General features: G+C 40.6%; 1 protein-coding gene across 1 annotated transcript; it reads left to right on the top strand.

The window, feature by feature from the left end:
- Positions 1-1,319: 1,319 nt before the first annotated feature.
- Positions 1,320-27,285, top strand: LOC139947569 (PR domain zinc finger protein 13-like). Its single transcript, XM_071945511.1, has 3 exons — positions 1,320-1,526; positions 6,980-7,220; positions 22,416-27,285. Exons 1-3 carry the CDS (start codon positions 1,332-1,334, stop codon positions 24,041-24,043), a joined length of 2,064 nt encoding a protein of 687 aa, XP_071801612.1. The 5' UTR covers positions 1,320-1,331; the 3' UTR covers positions 24,044-27,285.
- Positions 27,286-27,828: the final 543 nt, after the last annotated feature.

Here is a 27,828-nt window from a genome sequence, read left to right on the forward strand (position 1 = left end):
CTAAACTGAATTGGGTCGGGTCTGGTATTGTTGTAGTCCAGATTGACAGTTGAAAGTCACGGTAGAGACTTATACCCAGCTCCACAACTTTTGAAGAAAGAAACAAAAATGTTATAACAAAATGATAACATTTATTACCCTCGTACGGCATCAAATTCATTATTCACGTTTCGGTGATATTTGCTCTTTGTTTAAAGATGTTCTTCGGTACCAGTTTTATGTGGGCTCCGCTGGGATCATTTTGGACCTTGTGTTGTGTTTTGTGTGTGTCCAGGAGTTTATTTGGTGTCTACCAGGTGTAGAGTTATGGCTAGTCCTAAGCTAGGGTGAGTAACTCGTCCTAACTTGAGATAAGACTAGTCTTAATTCTTTGTAAACATCCACCCCAGGTCCCTCTTACTTTTATGGGTGTTTATTGAAGGTTTTGTATTTGCTTTTGTTTTAATGTTTACTGTTGTGTTATTTCAATCCATTATAAGTGCAATATCCTTTTTATAATGATATAATTGTGTTTATCGTTGGTACGGGTCTGGTTGTATCTCAAGATTTATATTTTCACATAACCATTACTAGTGAAATGATTATCAAAATGCTTTATACTATCGAAAACTGTGCTTCTACACCAAAGGTTTTTATTTCTAGCAATTTTCAGAGTAATTACCAAACTTAGACTTTCCCTTTAAGACTGCTAGATCAGTTGGAGACAAACATAGCCTAGTTTAGTTTGAAACAGTTTAGTCGAGTTATACCACAAGACACCGACGGCACCAGACATCGTGTAAATCGAGCATTAAGACATTACCGCCTGACTAAGATGAACCGTTACCGTTGAAGAACTATGGTTCTCCCTCCCCACCACGTTAGGAAAATATGCAGATTTCTTAGGCAAGAATATTATTGTACCATTGTCCTTAATTAGTTGTACTTAGGCTGAGGTACCGCGCCGACGCGGCTAGCACCAAGGACCCGTAACAGTGACTGGCTCAGCGGCCCGTAGCTCCCCCGTGCACATGCGCAACAAGTAGGCGCTCGTTTTCAATAAAACCAGTCGTCGCCCGGTAAAACGCTGCAAAACTGGTCTTTGTTGACTCCACTGGCTCACAGCTGTTTCTCGATCAATTTTTCTCATCGGTCTCTTTCCCACTTTTTTGTTGTTGAAGTGAAAAATATTTTCCATCTGTGTGTAGATAAGCCTTGCTTTTTTTGTACGGGATGAATTGCGTTCGTGATTGCGAACTGTTTGCCATTAGTGTCTCGTCAGTTGCTTGGATGGTGCACCCATGATCAACACCCAAGCTCCTAGTGTCGTTGTCACCACCCATCTCTAAGGAATGTTCCCGGCCGTAGACTCGCCCCATGTTCCCCCACTGGTCGGACGATCTGGGTCCGCTAAAAGCTCGGACATTGAGACCAGTGTATGGACATCGACTGAGATCCCAGCGGATGTTAGCTTGGGTCCGTTTGATGGAGAGTTTCGCCTCGGTGTCAACATGAAAGACAGTAGGGACAGCCCGTATATGCTGGAGGTGAGTTCAACACATAAATAAAATCTAGTTATGAACGAACTTAAAGAAAGGCATCGAATAAAGACAACAACAATACAATAGCCATGTTGCAGGGGGTTACACGTGTGATTTGACAACATGAACAAGTGACAACCAGTAATATAAAAACAAAATATCAATTTTAGATATTTCAAAAGAGGTTTTTGTACAGCACAGGAACGAAAAAGAATAACTTATAACTAGCTAAATGAATTTAATCTTTAAGAGACAGTGTAAAAACCCAATGCTTAGATCATTATTTGAAGCCTAAGAAATTAACTTGCACTGTATAGAAACGCATCACTGTCTCAGCCAAACTCCGAGATGACCGTAGGCCCGTGAGTTTTCATTGAGAAAAGCCCAGTTTACACTGAAGACAAACCAATTTATTTTGTTCAAACGTCACGTCAAAATGACGGTGTTCTGGGTTGCCTCATTTCGTAAATGATTTTTAAAACAATAACAGGACACCTAAATATTAGTTATTATATATCATTATAAAATAATATCAATCACCGATGTGATTTATATACATTTGAAACAAAAATTTGCGAATGCTTCGCGGCGACTCACTCTTCAGTATTAAGGAAGGAGTTCTGCATCACGCGATTGTCTTTTAACTGATTGTCCTTTTTTCCAGTGTGGTAATTGGAAATCACAATCTTGTGGGCCTATATATACGCCGAGAATGAGCTGAGCCTCCAGTGAGTTAGGCTGGGGTTCGTTTTTAGAAGGTAGTCAAACTCTTACTGCATCAATTCAGGGGGTTGATACTTAGAGGGATAAAGCTAACTATTTATGTCAGTCTTGAGGTAACGCCAATTTAGTTGTGATTTTTGACAAGCGCATGACAAGCGTCTGATTAGATCACAGTGAAGTTTTGGAAAAAGTTTAACTCTGGTTTCCTTCCAGAGTTTGGACTTCAAGTTATTTATACGATTATCTCTCTAAATGCAAAAGAGTGGAAAAATCACTTTTTGAAGAGCCATAATATGAGGGACAACTCTTTTTTCGAGTGGTCTTCTGGGATTGAAGTTTGCATCTTTTTGAGTGATTTTTCACTCTGTCCCAGGAGTGAAACCCCTCTAAAAGAGTGAAATAACCACCGCTCTTTTTAAAGAACCATAAAATGAGGGACAACTCGTAATGTAAAGAATTTTGTTTTTTACTCTTTTACATTTAGAGAGATAGGCTTTAAGTAATAGTGAAATAAGTAGGCCTATACGAACCGAATGAGGTTTTCAAGTCCAATTGATATATAGTTGGTTGTAATGTGTTCCAATGGCTGATGTGGCATCTGATTTATTTTATGGTGCCACGGTTTACTCCTAAAACAAATTAATAGCAAGGACTTGTCGCTTGTATTTCAAGCATTTGTGTATTTTTGTCCATTTTGGAAAAAGAGCTGTTGACTATACTCTAATTCAAATAAGCCTCATTTTTAAAGGAACACGTTGCCTTGGATCGGACGAGTTGATCTATAAAAAGCGTTTGAAACCGTGTGTTATGAAATTCATATGGTTAGAAAGATGTTTTAAAGTAGAATATAATGATCCACACAGGCATCGCTCAAAAATGCACCGGTTTTCTTTGACGTCGCGAACTAACATGGTCGGCCATTTATGGGGGCAAAATTTGACCCCATAAACGGCCGACCGTGTTAGTCGACGAGGTAAAAGGAAAACCGTGCAGTTTCGAGGCATTTTTGTGTGGATCATTGTACTATACTTTTACAACATCTTTCTACCCTCCAAGGCAACGTGTTCCTTTTAAGGCACTGGACACTTTTGGTTATTACTTTAAATTATTGTTAGCATAACAAATTACTTGGTAATGAGCAGTGGAGAGCTTTTGGTTGTACATTGTAAGAAACGGCTCCCTCTGAAGTAACGTAGTTTTTTTTTAAAGAGATAATTTCTCAATCCAATTTTAAATGATTTGAGACCTGAAACCCTTTTGAGGCATTTGAGAGCACAAACATTTGTAGAACAAGGGTGTTTTTCCTTCGTTGTTCTCTGGCAACTTCGACGACCAATATTGAGTTCAAATTTTCACAGATTTGTAATTATATGCATATGTTGGGATACATCAAGTGAGACTACTGGTCTTTGACAATTACTAAAGGTGTCCAGTGCCTTTAATTAAGAAGTAATGATCCGTGAAATTACGTCCCTTTTAACACAAAACGTGCACATTTTCCAACTTCCATTCTGAATAAATACATTGCCGAATAAAATATAAAAGATGTTTAATTTTGATTTTGAAAGAGAGTTACATGTTCCGCTCCCATGATCTTTTAGATGCAATAAATGTAATGGCCACCCCTCCCCCTTTCTCCCACGCTGCCTTGAAGAGTAATTGGATTAACTTATCACAATAAAACAACTTGAATTATTATGATTGGGTGTAAGAGGAGGTACCCTTAACTTTGTGGGCACACATTGTTTTGGATAACAACCCTTGTTGTGTGCCCAACGCGTTGCCCCCACATTGTCATCAAAACACAAATAGCTTTTGTTGACCAAACCGTGGGACTGAGAAAGTGGTACATTTCTCGTTTTTGTTTTTGTTTTTTTGTACAACCCGTATCTCTGAACAGCCATAGGCCCTTTTTTTCGCGTCATTTTATTTATTTATCGTTTTTAAACCAAATTTGTTTTATACCGTCCCCTTTTTGTTAACAAACTCAAAATTAATGTTTATTTTTTTAATGGCGATAATGTTCACGAAAATGAATCACTTCCCGGGCTCTACAATGGAGCTTTCAGAAAGCTAACGGTGGCAGCAGACTTATAAAAGTAAATGTCCATTGTTTGGCGTGGTTCTGAGCATGACCACAATTCTGAAGAACAATGGATTTATACCTAGTCGGCTTCAATCTTTAACCCCCCCCCCCCACCAAGAGTCCCGTTTTGCCCGCCCCATTAACACACCTTCTTACCATCCACGGGCTACTTTTAGATTAAGCCCAATGTTTTGGAACCAAGTCCTTTTGGGGCGGGGGGGGGGACACAGTCGATGAACCCGGTGTTTGGATCCAATACCACCTTTCAACCTGGGGCCAATTTCATAAAGCTGTTAAGCAGAAAATACTGATTGACAAATTTCTTTGCTAAGCAAAAAATTAGTGGGGCATCAGTAGTGATGAAGTATCTATTAGTTACAATGCGTTCTTTGCCTTCCCAGGATTATTTCACTCAAGTCCAGTGCAGTGTAGTTCCCACATAATTCAACACAAGCAGTCAATCTTGTTTATCACGAAAAAAAAAACCCGAATGTGGCCTGATTAGTTACCGACCCTCCCATGTGTTGAAAAGGCATCATCATCATCATGATTGCAACTTCCCACAACAGAACAATGACACAACAATGACATAGTATACTAACGACAAAACACAAAACCACGACGGTGAATCTTTGTAGGGTGAAGGTTGATTAGAGTGTACTTTTCAGAGGTATTTTAAGACATTGCCTTTTTTACAAGTAGAATGTAGTTTATCATCCATTCCAGACGTCTCTTGAAGACAACCAAGATAAAGTGATCGAAACGTCAAGATGCGTTCATTAGACAATACACGGACACCAGTTCAATGTGAAACGTTGACCTAAACATAGACATGACCCCAAAAGTCCTCCAACCTTTAACTTTATTCCATCTCAAATCTGTTAGTAAAAACTCGTCAACTCATTTCACTAATTGGACAATAATTCCCTTATATTATTTTATCACCAATTCGGTAGTAATTCCTTCCAGTACCAATGCGTAGCCTATGGGCACAGTCGTTAAAAAAACAAAGCATGTCCTTGAGCAAGTAATGAACGTCTGCATGTATTGCTTTAACAACATGCTAGCTATAGTCACTTACCCGAATAACTTACCATTAATTTAACAGCAAATTAAACGCGTATTATACAAGCATAAGTCAACTTGTAGATTGTTTGGGCAATGCCAGTCTCTTCCTTTGTGAATAAAGCTCTCAATTCGCAAATTAGGAAGTATGGTTGTTAATTAAGCAAATGTGAACATACATCGCACCGCGAACGAGAGGTTGTCAAAACATGGACCGTTTGAGTCCCGGATAGGCTATCCCTGAATTGATGCAAAAGGGTTACGGCACCAAAACCCCATCAGTTTTTTTTAAGGAATCCCTTTTTTAATCGATAGAAGGATAAAGCACAACGACAGTGGCAGTTTTGATATACAAAAAAAAGAATAAATTGCGGCCTGGGCCCGGTTTTGCAAAAATTCATTTTTTGTTCTCGAGTGTGGTGTTTGTCCGGAACCGTGTTTTTTGTATACTATTTCATTCCCAATTCACATTCGGTTTCCGTGTGGACCTATTTCAACTCGTCACTGACCACTGCTAGAGCGTCTAATTAAACAGCATTATCTCCAAACCAAAGTTGCTGGTAACAAACCCCTTGTACTTTCCATCGCTTCAAAAACATCCTTATTGCGAAGAAAAAGAATTCGCGGGCAATCAATACAACCAAGTTTTATGATGCGTGAAGTCCGCTTGTCACTTAAGATGCAATGGCATGGAGGAATTCAAGTCATGCAGGCGGGGACGTGGATCCAGTGATCCACCTCATCAACCAGTCAGTGAAAAGTTGTCTGCTGTTAATTAATTGATATAGTTTCAAGGATTTTTAACGGGAGTGAAATCAATCATTATATTCGAATTGTGCCGTCAGTGACTGGTGATTCTCGCTCTAGCTGAGTGTACGTGGAGCTGGAAAGCAATAGATAAAATAACACACTAACACATTCACATCAACTTCAGAACAATAATACTTGTAGTAAGTTTGACACCTTGCGGTCTCAGCTGATTGTAAAGTGAGTCAAGTCTGACGCCGTGCGGTCTCAGCCGAGTTTAAAGTGAGTCAAGTCTGATAGGGTCGATATTTGGCACTATACTTGATCAAGATGGGTCAAATTAGACGCACTGGGTCTCAGCCAAGTATAAAGTAAGTCAAGTCAAACAGGAACGATGCATGGCACCCTACCTGACCAAGGTGAGTCAAGTTCGACGCCGTGCGATCTCATCCGAGTTTAAAGTGAGTCAATACTGACAGGGTCCATGTAAGGCACCCTACTTTACCAAGGTGGGACGACTTAAAGTCAAGTTAAACAGGGTCAAAGTTGGGCACCCTTCTTGATCAAAGTGGGTCAAATTGGACACCTTGGGGTCTCAGCCGATTATAAAGTGGGTCAAGTCTAACAGGGTCGACGTTAGGCACCCTACTTGACCAAGGTGGGTCAACTACATTGCAGTTTTGGCCGTTTATAGTGAGTTAAGTCTGACATCTTGCTGGACCCGATGTGAGTCAAATCAAGATACGTGTGCTGATCGGAGTAAATATTTCATGGTAACATAAAATAAACGATATTAATGTTTAATACTGCTCCAAATCATTGTTTTTCAACTCTTTAGGTCAAGTTTTCTGAAGGCCGGTTAGTTAGTGGCCCTGACTCTCATCCTACCCGTTGGATGCGGTTTGTAGCCGCGGCACACGACGACCACGAGCAGAATCTGTCTGCCGTTCGTTCTCCGGAGGGGCGAGTGATGTTCCGTACAACTCGAAGCATCTTGCGTGGAGAGGAGCTCCTAGTGTGGTACTCCAGTGGCTTTGCTGAATACCTGGGGATGCCTACCACTATCAATCGATATAGAGGTATGTAACTTGAGCAGTATACAACATTAACAAATGGTGGACCATAGCCTAAAATACACTTTCTCGGAAACAAACGACGTTATTGGTCATAATTTGTTGGCAACTCTTGTTCTTTCTATCCATATGAGCCAATAATGTTTATTTTATGTTCATTTTATGTGGAATTGCCAATTGATATATAATACATAATAGTTAGACTCGCAAAAAAGTTTTCCCTAAAAGAGTTTGTTGTAGTTTGGTTCTTGTTTCTTAATTTGTTTGACAAATTTTGGTGTGCACTTCTCTAATTGTTTTTACAGTACATTCTGCTTTCTTTTTTATTTTTGCTGTATAATTTTACCATTTGTTACTCTTTATTGTAAAGAGCGTTGAGGCGTCTGAATAATCTAATAACAATATCTAAAGACAAAGCCACTCATTTCACATAATGTACAGACCGGTTGCATAGTCGTCAGGTTCCCTGTGTGCAATCAATGCTGAATATTGATATCTTCAAACTAAAAAGAGGACCAGACTTTTATTTCTTCCAGCGCTATTCCGGTTAACCTTCGGTTAGACAGTTAGGTGGTGTTAATAACCACACCAAGTGTTGTGTACATATCAATGTGTTGTTTAACCAAAGACATATTTTCACACGTTACCATGTGGAATGACATTACTTACCGGTCCAGGAAATGCAGTCAGCTGGTGAGTCCAAATGTTTCAATAATTATTCACACGGGAATATCGATGCTTTCAAAAACTGTAATGAGTCATTAGTGTTCACGCAGACACAACGTATGACAATAGTAAACGCTGGGCCAAAGTAGCAAAACGTAAAATAATTTTCACAAGGATGCTGAGCGTGAAATACTGATGACGTATCACTATTAACAATAAACCAGACCTGGTCATGCCCAATTCTAAGTACGCAAACTTCAGCTTGAGTTGTTGGACAATTGGTATGTTTTGTTGTAGTTTTAGGGTAAAAGAACATCGGGTGTTGAAAATTTGTTGAAATTTCCCCTCTTTTTTCATATTGTCACATTGCTGAAATGAAGGCGTATGAAATAGTGAGTGAGATGTCTCGGCTTTCTGCTTGCCTTCCGTCTTACACCTTGTGTCGGCCTTCTCCGTCTAGCATGGAGCTTGCTTTACCATCTAGCTAGGCCTTGAGCTTGCTTACCTCTCTAGGCTAGGCCTTGAGCTTCCTTACCTTTCTAGGCTAGGCCTTGAGCTGGCTTACCCAGACCTTGAGCTGGCTTACCCAGACCTTGAGCTGGCTTACCTCTCTAGGCTAGGCCTTGAGCTGGCTTACCCCTCTAGCTAGGCCTTGAGCTTGCTTACCTCTCTAGGCTAGGCCTTGAGCTGGCTTACCCCTCTAGCTAGGCCTTGAGCTGGCTTACCCCTCTAGCTAGGCCTTGAGCTTGCTTACCTCTCTAGGCTAGGCCTTGAGCTGGCTTACCCCTCTAGCTAGGCCTTGAGCTGGCTTACCCCTCTAGCTAGGCCTTGAGCTTGCTTACCTCTCTAGGCTAGGCCTTGAGCTGGCTTACCCCTCTAGCTAGGCCTTGAGCTTGCTTACCTCTCTAGGCTATGCCTTGAGCTGGCTTACCCCTCTAGCTAGGCCTTGAGCTCGCTTACCTCTCTAGGCTAGGCCTTGAGCTTGCTTACCCCTCGGATGGCGTAAAGCGCTCGCCTCTCACCAAGGTGACCCCGGTTCGATTCCCGGTCGGGGCCATATGTGAGTTGAGTTATGCGTTGGTTCTCTGCTGTGCCACGAGGGTTTTCCAGACTATCCGGTTTTCCTCCCTCAGGAAAAAATCAAACACTTTCGATCTTGGCTGTGCTCCGTGGTCATAATGGGTTGATGTGGCTGGCAGCTGAATGCGCCCTTGCATGTCTGCTTCTCGAACACGTTGTAGCCGCGTCCTTCGCAATTCAGCTCTAGCTGCGAGTAAGGACGATTAGCCCCCCCCCCCCCCCAAATAATTAAAATTATTATTTATGTCTGGAGCTTGCCTCACATTGTGCTAGCTAGGCCTGGAGCTCGTCTACGCATTGTGCTAGCTAAGCCTGTGGCTTGCTTAACCATCTAGCTAGGCCTGGAGCTTCCTTACCCTCTAGCTAACCTGGAGCTTGCTTACCCCTCTAGTATGCCTGGTGCTTGCCTCATATTGTGCTAGCTAGGCCTGGTGCTTGCCTAACCCTCTATAGTATGCCTGGTGCTTGCCTCATATTGTGCTAGCTAGGCCTGGAGCTTGCTTAACCCTCTAGAATGCCTGGTGCTTGCCTCACATTGTGCTAGCTAGGGGCTTGCCTCACATTGTGCTAGGTCTGGAGCTTGCCTCATATTGTGCTAGCTAGGCCTGGAGCTTGCTTAACCCTCTAGAATACCTGGTGCTTGCCTCATATTGTGCTAGCTAGGCCTGGAGCTTGCTTAACACTCTAGATTGCCTGGTGCTTGCCTCACATTGTGCTAGCTAGGGGCTTGCCTCACATTGTGCTAGGTCTGGAGCTTGCCTCACATTGTGCTAGCTAGGCATGGAGCTTGCTTAACCCTCTAGAATGCCTGGTGCTTGCCTCACATTGTGCTAGCTAGGGGCTTGCCTCACATTGTGCTAGGTCTGGAGCTTGCCTCACATTGTGCTAGCTAGGCATGGAGCTTGCCTAACCCTCTAGAATGCCTGGTGCTTGCCTCACATTGTGCTAGCTAGGGGCTTGTCTCACATTGTGCTAGGCCAGGAGCTTGCCTCATATTGTGCTAGCTAGGCCTGGAGCTTGCTTAACCCTCTAGAATACCTGGTGCTTGCCTCACATTGTGCTAGCTAGGCCTGGTGCTTGCCTAACCCTCTATAGTATGCCTGGTGCTTGCCTCATATTGTGCTAGCTAGGCCTGGAGCTTGCTTAACCCTCTAGAATGCCTGGTGCTTGCCTCAAATTGTGCTAGCTAGGGGCTTGCCTCACATTGTGCTAGGTCTGGAGCTTGCCTCATATTGTGCTAGCTAGGCCTGGAGCTTGCTTAACCCTCTAGAATACCTGGTGCTTGCCTCACATTGTGCTAGCTAGGCCTGGTGCTTGCCTAACCCTCTATAGTATGCCTGGTGCTTGCCTCATATTGTGCTAGCTAGGCCTGGAGCTTGCTTAACCCTCTAGAATGCCTGGTGCTTGCCTCACATCGTGCTAGCTAGGGGCTTGCCTCACATTGTGCTAGGCCAGGAGCTTGCCTCATATTGTGCTAGCTAGGCCTGGAGCTTGCTTAACCCTCTAGAATGACTGGTCCTTGCCTCACATTGTGCTAGCTAGGGGCTTGCCTCACATTGTGCTAGGTCTGGAGCTTGCCTCACATTGTGCTAGCTAGGCCTGGAGCTTGCTTAACCCTCTAGAATGCCTGGTGCTTGCCTCACATTGTGCTAGCTAGGGGCTTGCCTCACATTGTGCTAGGTCTGGAGCTTGCCTCACATTGTGCTAGCTAGGCCTGGAGCTTGCTTAACCCTCTAGAATGCCTGGTGCTTGCCTCACATTGTGCTAGGTCTGGAGCTTGCCTCACATTGTGCTCGCTAGGGGCTTGCCTCACATTGTGCTAGGCCAGGAGCTTGCCTCATATTGTGCTAGCTAGGCCTGGAGCTTGCTTAACCCTCTAGAATGCCTGGTGCTTGCCTCACATTGTGCTAGCTAGGCCTGGAGCCTCACATTGTGCTAGGTCTGGAGCTTGCCTCACATTGTGCTAGCTAGGCCTGGAGCTTGCGTAACCCTCTAGAATGCCTGGTGCTTGCCTCACATTGTGCTAGCTAGGCCAGGAGCTTGCCTCACATTGTGCTAGGTCTGGAGCTTGCCTCACATTGTGCTAGCTAGGCCTGGAGCTTGCTTAACCCTCTAGAATGCCTGGTACTTGCCTCACATCGTGCTAGCTAGGCCTGGAGCTTGCTTAACCCTCTAGAATGCCTGGTACTTGCCTCACATTGTGCTAGCTAGGCCTGGAGCTTGCTTAACCCTCTAGAATGCCTGGTGCTTGCCTCACATTGTGCTAGGTCTGGAGCTTGCCTCACATTGTGATATGCCTGGAGCTTGCCTCTAATCGACAACTTTTTGTTACTGTGTTTGTCTGGATTTGGGTAAACTGTGGGTCAAATGTAGCGAGTTCGCGGCCTCCATCCCCACACCAACCAGAAGGTTAGCCTACCTAGTCAGCTCAATTGGTCTGTAGATATTAGCTCAGGTCGACTAGTGTGAAATGACACCATAGTGTCTTCAATAATATGTCACTCAATTACAGAGAGTCTCTTTACACGGTGCTACTTTTTTCAATCTTCAGTATTGCCAATAATGAGTATAGTTTAACAATCGTCTTGTTTCCACCTCGGAGTCTCATTTGTAAGATAACTGGTTCGACCACTGTACGCGTTTTGTCGTCTCGAGTGCGACGTAAGAGCTCTTTTGGCTGACTTCTTATTCTGTCATTCTCTTCAGTGGTGTAGCTATTTTCCAGTGGTTTGCTTGTCGGCGGGTTTGTTAACTAGTGCCCTTATTAGGAGCACACGTTCCAGGCGGTATGAATGGGGTGCAATGGTATTGTCCAACCCTCCATGCACTTACAATACACAGGAGGTCATTCAGAGAACCCCCCCTAAAAAGAATCAATGAATTCCTTTTCGGAACTTACGACCAAGGAATTACAGTATTAGTGGGGATTTAGACGGCTTGGTTGAGCTAAGAGGAAGAAACCAAGCTGTCCACTGAACGCCCTGGAGCAATATTAGCCCTATACTGTCTCGGTATTACAACAAGAAAAAAGAAAGTATGTACAGCTCGGTTCAATTAACCCACGGTAGCACCTATAGGATCGTCAGCCACTAATCGGATTTGCCTATTCATCTATGTATAAACTGAAGCCGTACCAAAGAAAAAAATGCTCGTATTTAATCATCAAAAGTTTGTCTATCTTGGAGATAAGCTAAAAAGAGGGACTTTGTTAGGATGGAGGTACCTGTATACACGAGGTGATTGTCCCTGTGGTGAAGTGTTGTACTTGCAGTCAGGTATCAGCTTGGTAACATTTGGGCTCTTGAATTCAAGCGCGAATGTAAGACGTAATTGACGGTACCTGACCGGGTTATCCAGGTTTATTCTGGCGGTAAATTGGAAGCTCTCATCATCATCATCATCACGGTATGTTACTATAGATGTTTAGCCCACATTTGAACACAATGACTTTGCCAAATGATAATTTTTTTGTAAAAAGATTAACTCTTCTTGGAAAACTTTCCGTGTCCTGCCACCACCTTTTTTTTTAACGAAAAGGTATGTGTCGTTTAGGTAAATTATAATACTATTTTATTTCATTGCGAATGAAACAGTGGTGGCAGGATACGGAAGTTTTTTTCTGTTCTTGACACAATGATAAAATATGGTTATAGTATTTTACTAAATCTGCTCTTTGTGTTTGCTTGACAACATTGTTTGATAACGAATGATATGATTGACGACATTACGAACGCAGTTATTGTCAACAAATTCAACTTGACCTTTTTCATTTGAGCGTGACTTATAAAAAAGCAGTGAAATTGGGTTGGATGTTTGCGACTTGAAAGTTGCAATGTCATAAAACATAATTCAGCAAATATAAAAACCATCCACACTCTGTGACCCCTCAAACTTGAAGAACAAACCTGTGTAAAATAAGGCTCAATCGGTCATTCACGAGATCACTAGAAAATCGTTTCATGTGCTCATAGTCACAGAACATTGAGTTTAGTCCCTTTAAGTTACTTACATTCAGTATTCTGAAACCAAATGTTTTTGGAACCGTTCGATTGTTTTAATCATATAATTATAATTATATACTTTCAACTGCTGCTGATAAGATTCTAACCAAAAGTTTTTTTTATTGTCATTAATTTTAAGTATGATTACCAAACGTCATACCTTCCCTGAAGATCATAGCCATACTTGTTTCTAGTTTCTCTCAAAACTATTAAGCATTGCAGGCAACAACCATTCAATGAGAGTTTTCCACAATATTCATTTGTATTCCAGTGTGTGCAAACTATTATCGTTTTGATAGTTGTTTAGCCTTCGGGAAAGACCCTGCTAAGGTCGAAACGTCAGGCGATGTTGTTACAGTTTATATCCTGCGTAATTTTGTGACGTTTTAGACGTTGGCAATTTAAATAAACACTGTTCTTTTGGGTATTTGTATTTTCTCGATTTTACAATGGAAACATATAAAGGGGATCTGTAGGGGTTCAGAGGACTTTTTTGGATTTTCAGCCATTTTGCTGCTATTCGCCAACTTCTAATCTGCGTTTTGTTTTAACGCGCTGTGAAAGGGATGGTACACGTTTGGTAATTACTCAAAACAAATATTAACTAAAAAACTTACTTGATAACAAGCAATGGAGAGCTGCCAATAGTATAAAACATTGTGGGAAACGACTCCCTCTGAAGTAACTTGGTTTTTGAGAAAGAGGTAATTTCTCACTAAAATATTAAAAGACTTATAGCTATAGAAGTCTTTCATTCCTATGTGAAAGCACACAAATTCGTCCGAAAAGGGTGCCCCCATCATTTTCTCGCAACGTCGATGACCAATTGAGCCAAAGTTTTCACAGGCTTGTTATTTTATGCTTATGATGGGATACACCAATGTCAAAAACTGGTCTTTGACAATCCCAAACGTGTACAGCGCCTTTAAGCAATATTGTTTAAAAGAAAAACCAATTTGACGACTTATGACGTGGTTGCGCATGTCTGTTCGTTTCATGAAGATCACCTTATAATTCCGACTGATTCAGACGGGGTGAATAACATATGATTGCAACAGTAATAGTCTACAGTTCCTTAGGCCACTGCCACGGTACAAAAACATCGTCAGTTTCAATCTAATTCGTTTGGACATTAAATAATTTTTGCCCGTTTTGAAATGAAAGAGTTTTCTGAAGGGAAACGACAAACCCGATTGACTCCAGTGCTGGTGGCGATAAGCAAAATGCAAGCCGATCAAGAATGGCGTGGAAGCTTTAAAGGCACTGGACACTTTCGGTAATTGCCAAAGATTAGTTTTCTCACTTGGTGTAAACACACTATGCATAAAATAACAAATCTGTGGAAATCTGAAGGATTCAGCTGAAGTCATTTTGAGTGAGGTTACCTCTTTCTCGCAAACTGTTACTTCAGAGGGAGCCGTTTCTCACAAAGATTTATGTTACCAACAGCTCTTCATTGCTCGTTACCAAGTATTTTTTTATAACAATTATTTTTAGTAGTTACCAATAGTGTCCAGTGCCTTTAAACCATCAATTCACCACATGAGTTCAACTTACATCTTGACCCTCGATTCTGGCTCAGTCTAAACATTGCATTGTCAGTAACAATCCTATATAATAAATACCAAAATGATATTTTTGTGTAAACGTTTCCATCAAAAACACTCAAAATACGACGGAGGGATTATGATCCAGTTGTATTTTTCCTGTTTATCAAATTATAAAGTAATCATGCACATGTTTAATATCACATTGTGAGATAGTCCTAACAGTTTCTCCAGAATTGCTGACTTGATTGTTAGTGCTTAATTAACGTTTCAATCATTCATCACAAGTATAGAAACTTATATTTAATGATTTTTTTTTAAAGAACAGTTCAAATCCAAGACAAGGACCAGCTTCCTAATCCCCGTTAGAAGTTAGACCTCATACATACCTCCTTTAGTAAATGGTTTGCATTCAATAGATGACGATCGAAGTTGGGATAATACGAACACCAGGTGTGAGGGTTCTCTTGCCCATGTGATTAAGCGGGTAACAGTGGAGTAGAGCCCCGCTCTAAATCCCCCATATCGATCGCCATGCTGCGTTGCGTATACAGCTAGTGTTCGATTGTCCCACATTGGGTGTTCTTTAGCTTCGGCGAAATAGAAGGATTTAGATAAACTGATTCTGCTTCTAAAGAGTTTATGCATTTTACTGTGAGATCTATAGCTTGGGAATTACGTGGTTTCCATAGTGAGTTATAACCAAATTGTGGTATGAATACAGTTTGACCGCAAGGCCGTTACGATAAGTCTCTTAATCCCAATGGCTTATTAGCGTACTGGAATCCAACTGGGTTGCCATACAAATAGTGTTTGCAAACATTGAGTTTAAAATGTATCCTGCTACCACTGCTAGTCTGTGCTTAGCGAGTTAAAGTAAGGCTTTACTTAACTAATGGATAACGTCCAATTTCTCTGTGATGTTTTGCCGAATTTGGTGCAACCGCTAGCAAAATAAACGGGAACTCGTGAGACAAAACAACTTATTACCAATACAAATTTATGTGGTTGACTTGCGAGACTTAAACATAATCTAGAACAACATTCTTGATCGAACTATATTATTAACTAAACTACTTAAGTTCGTTAGATTAACTTTGAATAAAATAAAGATTGAAAACTTTGACCATGTATTTTAAATTGAAAATGCATACATTCTGGCATCGTGAAAGACTCTATGCCGCCCGATCCCATGTTTCGTTCATGTCCCTTTATTAACCTTTGCAGAAGAATGTATTAAATCAGCACGCAACACCATATCTACAATCAGTAATTACAACAAATGGTTCTTCAACTGCTGTCATCAATCTGTTATCAAACTCCAGAAAGAATGGATCTGTTTAGTTTTTATCTGTTCCGGGTACTCCCATTCGAATATCTTATAAAGCGATCTGATGACATGCACTTTTTGTAATAACCTAAAACACTCTTGTAAGGAAATTGTCATCAAAGACTTTACTTGCCCGATATGTAATTGTAATTTCTTTGTCACTAGACACCAGTGAGTGTATATCTTTGTGTTTTTATCTGGTCTTGGGCCAACCCTTATACTCTCAGACATTATCTTAAAGCCATTATACACTTTTGGTAAACAGTATTGTCCAAGTCCCACACTTCGTGTTTCACAACTTATATATAAAATAACAATCCTGTGGAAATTTAGGCTCAATCGGACATCGGATGAGGGAGAAAATAACGGGAAAACCCACTCCTGTTTTCGCGCGTTTCGCCGTGTCATGACATGTGTTTATAACAAATCCGTAATTCTCGTTAACGAGAATTTATATTGTTTTACCGTTTTCTCAAAAAGTAAAGCATTTCATGGACTAATATTTCAAGCGAAGTCTTTCACCATTACCTTCTGTAAACCCTGTAAATTATTTGTAAATCTGTGAACTTTTTTTTTTCTGTACCGAAAGGGTCCAATGGCTTTAAAGCTTCTTACACAATTTGGTAACAAACTGAAATACTTTGGAGGAATTGTCATCAAAGACTTTACTTGCCCGATATGTAACTGTAATTACTTTGTCACTAGACACCAGTGAGTGTATATCTTTGTGTTTTTATCTGGTCTTGGGCCAACCCTTATACTCTCAGACATTATCTTAAAGCTTCTTACACAATTTGGTAACAAACTGAAATACTTTGGAGGAATTATCATCAAAAACTTTACTTGCCGGACATTAAAAAAACATTTTTTAGAAGCTGTTGACCTGACACGATGTTACGGAAGACGATAGATGAGGAGTTCTTTGTATGCGCAAACCAACTTGAATTGTGAGTGGGCTATTTTTCATAACTTCAAACGCATTTTTCCCGAACGTGCCTCCTTAAGTAATTTGTTTTGGAATAAAACATTCCTGTCCGTGGAAGATCAGATAACTTGATGTTTGTGTCTAATGATCATTCAAGAAAACTCTCAGTCCTCTCTCGAAGTATCTCATAATGTCTTCAAGTTTTCTGTGGGGTAAGTCGTGTTTATGGAAGATAAAGTATGAAGATTGAACCTAACACACTATGATTTTTTAACCACAATAGTATATTTTCTAAGTTGATATAGGCAAGAATGAGTATAGGCGTATCACCACATGCAGTCGTGCGAAATCGAATCCTAAATTGCATGATATGCAATAAAAGTAAAGACCCTCAGGCCAGCGATCTAACAACCAACTTGTAGGCCTTTTGTATAAACAACAGATGTATGGATAGACAGTGATGTAAATTAGCATTATGAATGCCTTGTATGCATTATTAGTGCTGGATCTGTGTGGTATAACACGCAGGTATTTTGTGTAGACTAGCCAATAAGCGCGCCACACACCACCTGTGGAGTTCACACACAGTTGCAAGTAGCACAGGCCGCTTACTTTGTCTTTACAACGTCCGTCACTGGACCTGAAAATTGCACTTATCAAATTGAACTGGTATTGTGGCTTATATTTGATTGTTCTATATCTGGGTGGTGTGTATACTTTCTGGATGTGGCATTGGCTATTGTTGAATCAAATTACTGAATGGATGCGTGCGACATGAAGGCAGAGTGAGGGGTATATAGGCAAGGGAACAATGTCAGAAATTGAAACGTGTGAGGACACTTTCTTATAAGTTCATTTACAACTTGCCATTATTTTAGGAATAGATCTTCATTTTCCCCGGGCATGCACTGGGATTTGGTGACCGGCAATTTTAATATTCTTGCAAAATTGATATGTGAATTCTCAGCACTGTTCCTACTCTTCCCAATGACTTTCATAGGGGCCTACATAGTTAAAGTTCAACACTGCTTATTAGTTGTGCTTTGATAAGTTGTGTCACAATATTTTTTAGTAACTGGCCGGTCCGGTTACTTCATGAGGGTCTGCGTTTTAGATTACGTTATAATTTTGTGTACGGTCGTTTGCTACCCTCTTTACTTTGTTCTTCTGGTATCTATGCATTGTCTTTTTGTAGGGAGCATTTGATAAGTTTTGATGTAGGAAAAGTTCAGTATAATCCACAATCATGGCTTACGCTTGTTGTTATAAAGATACCAATGAACAGCAGATAGCAAGTAATTCTTTGCAGATTTTGTTTTCAAAAACACTTGTTTGTCATGAACACAGCGGTTGATTACGGACATTGAGATAATTACTGCAGTAAGTGGTCTTAAAAATGCTGTTTCAAATGGACGCTTATAAAAGCATATGGATTTCAATATTGTACAATATTGCATTTTTGCCTATTACTGATACTTCCCCCCTGTTGATCTAAAAATAAAAAATACAACAAAGAAGCACAGCGTCTCCTCATTAGCAAATCAATTGTCACAATTAAATCCTAGAAAACTTAACAACTTTGAAGAGCTGTAGATCTCGCTAGAGGCAAGGTAAACGATTTGACGTCAGTTCCCGCGCCAATCCATAAAGACTTGTTGAATAATATTGCATATGATCATTCTGATTCACTATGCATAAAGTTCTCTCCAAACTCGTCCAATTTGCCCGCAAAGCAAAATCATTCAGTTTGCCTGAGATCGATGTGCAGTACAAAGAGACACCTGAGAGAAAAACAAGTCTCTGCTTCAGGCTCAGATTGAGATCTCGAAAAATCGTTGAAGAATGCAACAAATTTGAAGCAAAACGAGTGGTTGAACCAGTGGATCGAATTGGATCAATAGCCATACCAGGCAGGCATTACATGTAATGTATTCTACGGCTAGACTGCCACCATGGTATAATGACATTGTGCCGTGGCTGTCCGCGCCACACGGACCACTTCTAGCGTGAAAAACCTGGCCGCACCGGCCGTTGATTCTCATGATTTGCCCGTACGTGTTTGCCACATCGACCGTTAGATCTGGTCAGGGTGCAAGGGTTATCTGACGGAGGTTAATCGATCGAAGCGAACTTCACGCAAGATATAAAGGCAATTTACTTTGTGCTTCAAACTCTGGGTATGGGGATAAGAGAGAAGACATTATTGTATACGACGGCTAGAATAGGAAACTGTCTTATTAAAAAAGGTAATGTATTGTTGCTTATTAAAAAGTATTTAGTATAATTAAATATTGGGTAATTAGGTAATTAGGCTACTCCACAAATAATTAATGACAATAAAAACTAGTGGTTTGGGAGTTGTTGGTCTTTTAAAGCATTGTTAAAGTAGTGAAGTTTTAGAGAAGGGGTAAAAAAAACAGAATCTTGGACCTAAAGCCTTTCTCATCAGAAGTTCTGAAAGCACAGTGCAACAAGCTTTTTTTCTCATTTTTTTAAGTGGCTTCTTATCTCATATCGCTCGTGTTCGTAGTGACTCTCGGGCGCTTCAACATTCGGCATTTTCCTGCAAGGTATGTGGGACTACATTTTTTTTTGCAACTTCGATGACCTACAGAGTTCAAACTTTTACAGCTTTGTTATGCTATGTTGGGATACACAAAAGCGCGAATACTGGTCTTAGACAATTATTACCAAAAGTCTACCGGCCTTTAAACTGAATTCAACGAAAATGTTTGCATGCTGTGATGGCGAAAACGTATTGTGATAACCACATTTCTATAAAAAAAGTGACATTTTTTCAAGTGTGTCAGCCTAATCAAAAATCAATTATAATCAACTGTATAACACTCCAAAGTAATTTGCATCATAAGAGATTTAATGTGTAAAGGTTGCAGAATGTTTGTTTCTATGTGAAAGCGGATTATGGGCCAGATGTTGGGTTATCGAATCGATAGTCGATAACACATCGACAATGTTCACATTGAATCCGTACAAACCTTGAATTGGTTAAATCAACGAAGTATGAATACAGTTTAAAGTTTCATAGTGTAAAATATTGTTAACGTCAGCATAATTTGTTATTCTGTAATTTTTTATTAATTGCACTGCTATGAGTTTGTTCAACAAAGCAAATTTCCATATTAGCCTATTATGGACAACAGGCGATTTGAATTGATTTGAACTGAATTTGGCAGATTATTACAGACATCTTTTAGAAATTACCCTTTAGACTATTTACAGCTCACCCTTCGATTATCACTCAAACTAAAATACCTCAAAGAGAGAGTTTGTTCATCGACAACTTTAAGCAATGGTGGATGGAACTCAACTCAATAAAGTTAAACCTTTTCTTAAAATGAAATAAAAAAATTTCCGTTTTGAAACATTGTCAAGCGGTATACAACTGTGTCGAACTGTTTCTAGTTATACACTCGACAAACCTTGCATGATTTTGCGACAACGGGACCATTTTATTTGATGCATTTTTTCAGAGTATGGTTGTAAAAAGTTGAAAAAGATAAATATTAATGTTCCTGTTTATTTCCATGTACTCTTGCTAAGCAGGAACAGTAAATTTCCATCTATTGCTTAGCAGCAACAGTTGTTTCTGCAACAGTTGTTTCAAAGGAACTAGCTGTAAACCACAAACAAATTTTGATCCTTGCAACCCGCAAAGTTTATATAACAAATAATAATAAATTTACAGTTTTTCAAGCCCAATCAGCGTTAAAAAGGAGCTTTATGCAGAAACATGTTTTGCCAATTTATAAAATAATGAAGGAGAACAAAGGATTGAAATTAATGTAGACTTCCATAATGCAAAAAACTGACTCTTGGTTGGTTTTCTGGCCATGATGGCAGACATCTGCCAAACACCGGCTGGCGGATTACACTTGCGGCTAATATAAATTAATGTATAATTTTGTACTAGCGAAACAAATGTTCTTTTGTGTGTTTGATTAGCACAAGGGGTCTCTAATGCAGAGATCTGTATTCACGTTGTATGTCATTTAAACTATTATCAATATAATGTGTGGAGTATGTGGAACAGACCAGAACCAAACATGCAAATCACAATTTTATATAAAATCGATTGCAACTATTGCATATTAAATAGTCATTATTGGATTTTGAAAAGGCTGAAATGCGTCCAGTGCTTTGGATAATAGTATTTTGGTTTGAAATTGTGTTTATTTATTTGTAATGATAATAAAAACTGCTTATCAGTCAAGCCAAAAACGGATTTGGAAATATGCTTCTTTCTGCATGGTAACCCCAGCTATTGTCGTTAGGGTACGAGGATTGTGACAAAAGATTACGACAGTGCATGGTTCAATCCAACAGATTTACAATTCCTTTTAGAAAGAGAGATAAGAAACTGTCCTCAGTCTTAGATTTTGGGACAAAGAAGTCAAGCTATTAGGAGTTTGTGCCAAGCTTTGGATCAAGCAATGGTTAGGCCTATCGTTTGCAGCTGTACCCAGTAATCGGTGGATTAATCCGATTCGAACGGACTGGTGTAATACGGGTACAAACTGTGAGCCTCTTTTGACAAGACTCTGAATTCGTTAACAGAGCAGCCTTGGGTGTCACATCATTTGAATCTAGAAATCCCATCAGAAAGTAAGAATTGTAATCAAAAACCAGCGCTTTAATCCGCTTTCTTCGTCGCAAAACCAGTGACAATATAACCCGTTGGGTATCAGCCTAAATGTGGCATTGGAGGGGTTTTATCTGGAGGCGGTGAGTGCTCATTATCTACAGGACACGAAGATGAAGAAAAGAAGACATTCACAGAGTGACACAAAAGGAATTAGGATGAAATGTTGGCCAACATGATGATTGAGGCTTTGTCGGTACAACAGACTGTCGTACAATAGCCACACCATCTTACCTGACAATACAAGCCTTGCTTGCCTCTTCAATCTAACAGACGGAGACTTTAAGATGCCTGGATTGGCCGCTGGATCAAACCTACACAGAAAGAAAACGGTTTAAGCAGACATTCTTTCTTGTCCATAGAGTCAATATTTTGCCTGATACGTTACAGAGGAGTGTCACAACTTGTGTATTTGGATACAAGTATGCCTAGTGTCTATGTAAGGGCCTTGTTGAAGGGTCATCTTAAAGCAAGGACTATTAACATGTTGTACTGATGTATAGTCTTAAAAGCAAACAGTGTGTGAATGATTCCAAGACTCAGCATATACACACATAAAGATACATAGCCTGATTATGTCAAGACTCGCATTCATTGGTGCTGTTTATCACCTTTCTTTTTAAACAAACGTCGGTAACCGGTCTTATGTTCTTTCTCTAAAATATATATATATATATATTTGGCAGTCTGATGGCCTGTCTGTGAATTATTTTTATCTCGGCCCTAAAAGGATTTTCACTGCCACAATGAACACCCTTCCATCCCCACCTCTGAACAAAACGAAAATTAAACGACAAAAACGTTTATGTTGCCAGTAATAACCCATTCCAAATCTCAACTTCATGTAATTGATTGTGGGGTGCCCTGGGCCCTTCCCTCATTTTTGTTTACCGGAGGTTTGGAGCGAAGTCGAACAATGGCAAAGGGCCAAACTTTAAAAAGTGTAACATAATATGTGACTAAATTGTTCTTTGTGTGTATTTGATTTGCAGGTAAGGACGGCTACAGATGCCCAAGGTGTCCCAAGACGTTTAGGTATCCCAACACTCTAAAATCCCATCTTCGCTTCAGATGTACAATCACAGCTCGTGGTGAGACGAGCGCCCTCACATGTCGACCGACTGTCAGTAAGACGGATCGCAACATTTGCTCCGGCAGTGCATTTCACCGAATCGCTTCAACTTCATCTGGGGACAGTAAATCCATTGCCGCTTCTCCGCAGATTACCTGCGCAAACGGGCATCACCATAACCAGCACGGGGTACCAGGGGTCCCAGGGGATGGTAACTGTGATATGATGGATATTTATAGTTTAGCCCGGAGTGCTCTAACCGGGGCCGGAACCGGACGCATAAGTCAATCCGTTAGTATTATTGGTGACGGTACCGGATCAGCGTTCCGGCCGCATAACTCTAGACTGCGCTCGGTGGAGGTAGAGAATTCACCTCGGAAGGAGAAAGAAGGGTTCCGTGTTGTCCGCAGTAAAGACTCTATCAACATTGGTGGGAATTCATTACTTCCCTCTGCGTCCCCGTCTACGTCATCCGCTTCTAGGGTTGGTCAAGACGAACGTAAAGTTCCATTCACTGTGGAGAAAATGTTCGGTTTGCCACGCCCAGCTAGTCCACAGCTTGCCCACCACAACTCTGTCATTGGCGAGTCACTTCTCCAACAGCGACAAAAAGCACTGGAACGAAACTGTCTTCCTGCAGGGTACCAGCCATGTCCCGTCTCAGCGCATCACCATCACCATGCTGAGACACCAGTTGCTATTGGTTCCCTCCACCGACCCCTTGATCCGTACGCTGGTTTCCCGTACAGATTCTACCATCATCAACACACCCAACCTGGTTTACATCCTGGGCTATCCCGCTATGGAACTGTTGTCCCAGTCCATACGAATGGTGACCTGTATGGTTCCAGTGGACCCTGTTTCTCTTACAAATTCCCGTTCCCTGCTGGTCTCCTACGTTACCCGGATGCAACTGCACCCCTGGTCGCCTCGGCAGCAAGTGACGTCATGGATTTGAATAAATATGCTAATTTAGAACGCAGTTTGACCGGTCAGGGAATGACAGGCTTCCATGACCCTCAACTTTTCACCAATCATCACCAAGCTCCCAACGGTAAGGCCAAGAGGGGCCACTTGTGTATTTACTGCGGTAAGCTGTACTCGCGCAAGTATGGTCTCAAGATTCATCTACGGACACATACTGGCTACAAACCTCTGAAATGTAAGGTTTGCCTTCGTCCATTTGGTGATCCTAGCAATCTCAACAAACACATTCGTCTCCATGCTGAGGGTGATACTCCGTACCGGTGTCAATACTGCGGCAAGGTGCTGGTAAGACGCCGTGATCTCGACCGGCACATCCGATCACGTCACCCCAATGAAAGCGAGAAACGAGAGCAAGAAGCAGCCAGCTCCGGCCTCGTGGTGGTATCGCCGCCAATAGCCAAGGAGATAGACGGGGTGAAGACTCCGGAATACGGCGAGGAGAATGTCGTGTCATCGCCGGACGACGTGGATGAAGACGACGACGATGACGATGAAGGAGATGGTGATGATGAAGATGAAGATGAACTTGACGATGACATGCAATCTGAACTGGTAGTGTGACATCAAACAGACTCACTCAGTAGTTACACTTCATCCCATTGTAGTATAGTGCAAAGTCAAGTTTTGAGACGCAATACAATTCACACAGATGAATTTGCTTATTGGGGCAATTTGAGACGCTGGTGGCAGCAGACATTTCAAGTAAAGTCACATCGTTGATCTACACACGTCACCCATTTTCAAAAACCTAAGTATACTGCCACCAAACATCAACGGTACCAATGTGCTCAACGGTGTGTTGCAAAGTATGTCTGTTTCTGGAAAAATTGAATCGACTTTCACAGACACGACACTGTCTTTTTAAAGTATATGTCCCGCGGTACACTTTGTTTGTAGGCTACCCAGTCAAGACAGTTTGAGCAATTTTGTTGCACGCTATAACCGTGTGCTCACATAGTGGCAATACGTCTTGTACGTGTCGTTGGCTATTATCCATTGCCCATTTTCATAGAGCTGCTTAAAGGCACTTGACCCTTTTGGTATTTAACTCAAAATATTGTTAGCATAAAAACTTACTTGGTTACGAGCACTCTGGAGAGCTGTTGATAGTATAAAACGAGAAACGGCTCCATCTGAAGTAACGGAGTTTTTGAGAAAGAAGTACATTTCTAATTTGCCACTAAAAGACCTCAGGTGTCAAATCCAATGCGTCTGAAAGCATACAATTTGTGTGACAAAGGTGTTTTTTCTTCCACTTTTTTTCTCGCAAGTTCGAAGACCATTTTAGTCAAAATGTTCACATGTTTGTTATTTGACGCATGCTTGTTGAGATACACCAAGTGAGAAGACCGGTCTTTGACAACCAACAAAATATTGCTCAAGAATTTCATGCTTAGCTGAAATGAGCTGGGTACCAGTCACAACTTGTACATGTGAAATGGTACTGGTAGCCTAATTCTGTAAAGCACAATTTTTTAATGTTTAGCTACTTGTTGTGCTTTATCAGCTCGATGAAATTGGGCCCCCAGATCTCGTTATATCTTGACGCTTGCTCTGCCTCAACCTCTCGTATCATTTGTATGAGTTATATTGGAACACATTATAAGAAATTGTTTTGCATTCATTTCTGCAATGCTTGAAGTTATCCTACAAACCCGCCCAATATACACACAATAAACTCAAAAAAGACACTAGACACTATTGGTAATTGTCAAAGACTAGCCTTTACAGTTGTTGTATCTCAACATAATATGCATAAAATAACAAATTGATCTTAATCGGTCTTCGAAGTTGCGAGATAATAATGAAAGAAAAAGATGGTTCATTTGGAGACCTCAAGTTCTCAATCTGAGGTCTCGAAATCAAATTCGTGGAAAACTACTTCTTTCTCGAAAACTATGGCACTTCAGAGGGAGCCGTTTCTAACAATGTTTTATACCATCAACCTCTACCCATTACTCGTCACCAAGAAAGGTTTTATGCTAATAATTATTTTGAGTAATTACCAATAGTGTTCACTGCCCTTTAAACGGGATCAGACGTAAAAGATAATTATTTATAAGCATAATTGTTTTCTTGGTTTAGTTTTATTTGAGGTTTAAAGTAGCCCAACCCACCAACCAGCACAGTTGATAAAAATTCCATTGAACATATTTCTGCGAGTAGGGGGCCTAATTGTATTGAGACCATCCGATGCATGATGAGGCAAGACCATGTGAAAGAAACGAGCCAATGGCTACCCGTAACTTTTCAACTTCTCCATTTCTCCCGTGTGGTAGACACCATTGCTGACAGCACTATGGGATAATTACCATCGTAATCAATCTTAATCGACTGAAACACATTTGTAATAGTGTTAGTACACCACCACTCTGAGAATCGGCCCAGACTAGGTCAATCTAAACTAGGTCAATCTAAACTAGGTCATCAACCTGACATTGACAGGCAGGGCGTTTAGGTCTAACCCCAGATAGAGAACCACAGTGCACACATCTTCATAAAGCCAGTAAGCACAAAAACTTGCTAAGCTCAGAAAAGTATTGCTTAATGTAAAAAGGTAATTAGCCAAAATTAATTTAAGTTGAATGGTGCCCCACTTAATGTTTGCTTAGCAAAGATATTTTGTTTGAACAGTGGCACAGCTAACCTAAGTTGGTTCAGAATCATGAAGTTTCTGCTGACGCCCTCTATGTTTATATAAATCCAATCCATCCTGACCTTCTTCTCATTCAAACCAGTGTTACGAAACCGAGGCTGAAAAGACAACGATCGGATGTCTTGATTGTAATTACAGCCACAGTGTGTTTGGTCGACTTTGTAAATAATCTTCGAGGCCAAACAAAACAAGTTGTTATGTACAGGCACCCTTTAATGAAATTTTGCGCAGTGAATAACAAATGTTTCTGAGCAAACCTTATTTTAATCAATAATCATTCTTAATGATCCTAATAGAACATGGAAACATTAACTTATTGTAAGTAATTATAACTTTCAAAAATGTGCAATAACGAATTGTTTATAACAATGTTCACGACAGTGTAATTACTTTATCGGTATAAAGAATTATAATAAGTCTTCTAATTATTTATACATATATCGGCGTCCAAAATACTTTGTTTATTATTCTTCGTGCATGAATATAGCTTTTCTTTATAAGTTGCTGTTATAAATTATTGGCTTTATATTATACAGTGCACTAAGAAACTCGTGCACGCAAGACGTTGGGCCTGTTACAACCATTCAACATCGGTGTTTATTTAATTCAACGCACATTATTTTAGTGCTAACTTGCCAACTCTGGCGATAATTGTTGAAAGACAATAGTATTGCGTGTTTGCAGAAAGGGTTGCTGATTGTGGTCATAAAATTTAAAGGTAACTCCATCAGTTACTGGGTCGGTTTGGGTTGAGAGGGCTTTTGAAGATCCATCGACCAATTATGCAAAAATGCACAAAACAATGGACTGCAAAAAAAGTCAAACACAAAACAGTCGAGATTTACACAAACTCTCTGTGGAGGGGCGTTGTGTTGGAGTTCATTCAACAATAAGTTGTACAAGGTCCACAAAGAACGGTGCTTTTGTTGTCAGCTGTTATCATTTAGTGCGACCCTATTTCCATGGCTCTGTTTTGTTTAATACTTTGGTAATTGGATATTATAAGTTTGGTTAACATCGATCCCCAATGATTTCATTGGACTAGCTGTAATTCAACCAGCAATAATTATAGTTTTTCTGTATAGTAAACTTTGTATTCTACCTGTTTTACTTAAATTTATAATTAAAAGGCTCACCGAATAAAACAAAGGGAATTACAGTTTTGGTTGTTCATTTATATTTTTGTTCTGTCGTTCAAACTAGTTGTCTTTTCTACATCTAACCTAATAGCAACAAGGCCGTCTAAAGTTATCAACTGTTTCAGTCAATTAAAACGAGTAGGTCTTCGAGAGGGCTGTCCCGTCCGAGGCGACCGTCTCTTCGAGGACATTAAACGCTGCAAACCACAATATGATGCCAAGTTGTTCAGTGGGTGGGATCAATACTCCTAAATATTGCGCTCTCTCAGCAACCTTGAAAAGTGTAAACTTTGCAAACCATCGTCTTCTCTGCGCGTTGTGTTGTTTTTGTGTAAAAGTTTACTTGTACCACTGTACTTTACTTGAAAACCGATGGCAAACTTTTCGTCGCGCGACTTACAAAATTAATTCGTGACACACGAGGGCGCTGCGTAGTTTATCGCCGTCGTAGTGAAAGGTCGCAGACCAAATTGGGTACAATGTAACGAGCGACAGTCTCACTCTTCAAGAAACCAAGTATAATATTTTCTAACAGTCCACTACACTTAATT

Source organism: Asterias amurensis, chromosome 14 (genome assembly GCF_032118995.1).
Source record: "Asterias amurensis chromosome 14, ASM3211899v1".
In the NCBI taxonomy this organism is placed as follows: domain Eukaryota; kingdom Metazoa; phylum Echinodermata; class Asteroidea; order Forcipulatida; family Asteriidae; genus Asterias; species Asterias amurensis.

Coding starts and splice junctions, on each gene's coding strand:
- LOC139947569 (XM_071945511.1), top strand. CDS start 1,332: ATGTTCCCGGCCGTAGACTCGCCCCATGTTCCCCCACTGGTCGGACGA. Junction 1,527..6,979: donor ACAGCCCGTATATGCTGGAG/GTGAGTTCAACA, acceptor TCAACTCTTTAG/GTCAAGTTTTCTGAAGGCCG. Junction 7,221..22,415: donor CACTATCAATCGATATAGAG/GTATGTAACTTG, acceptor TTTGATTTGCAG/GTAAGGACGGCTACAGATGC.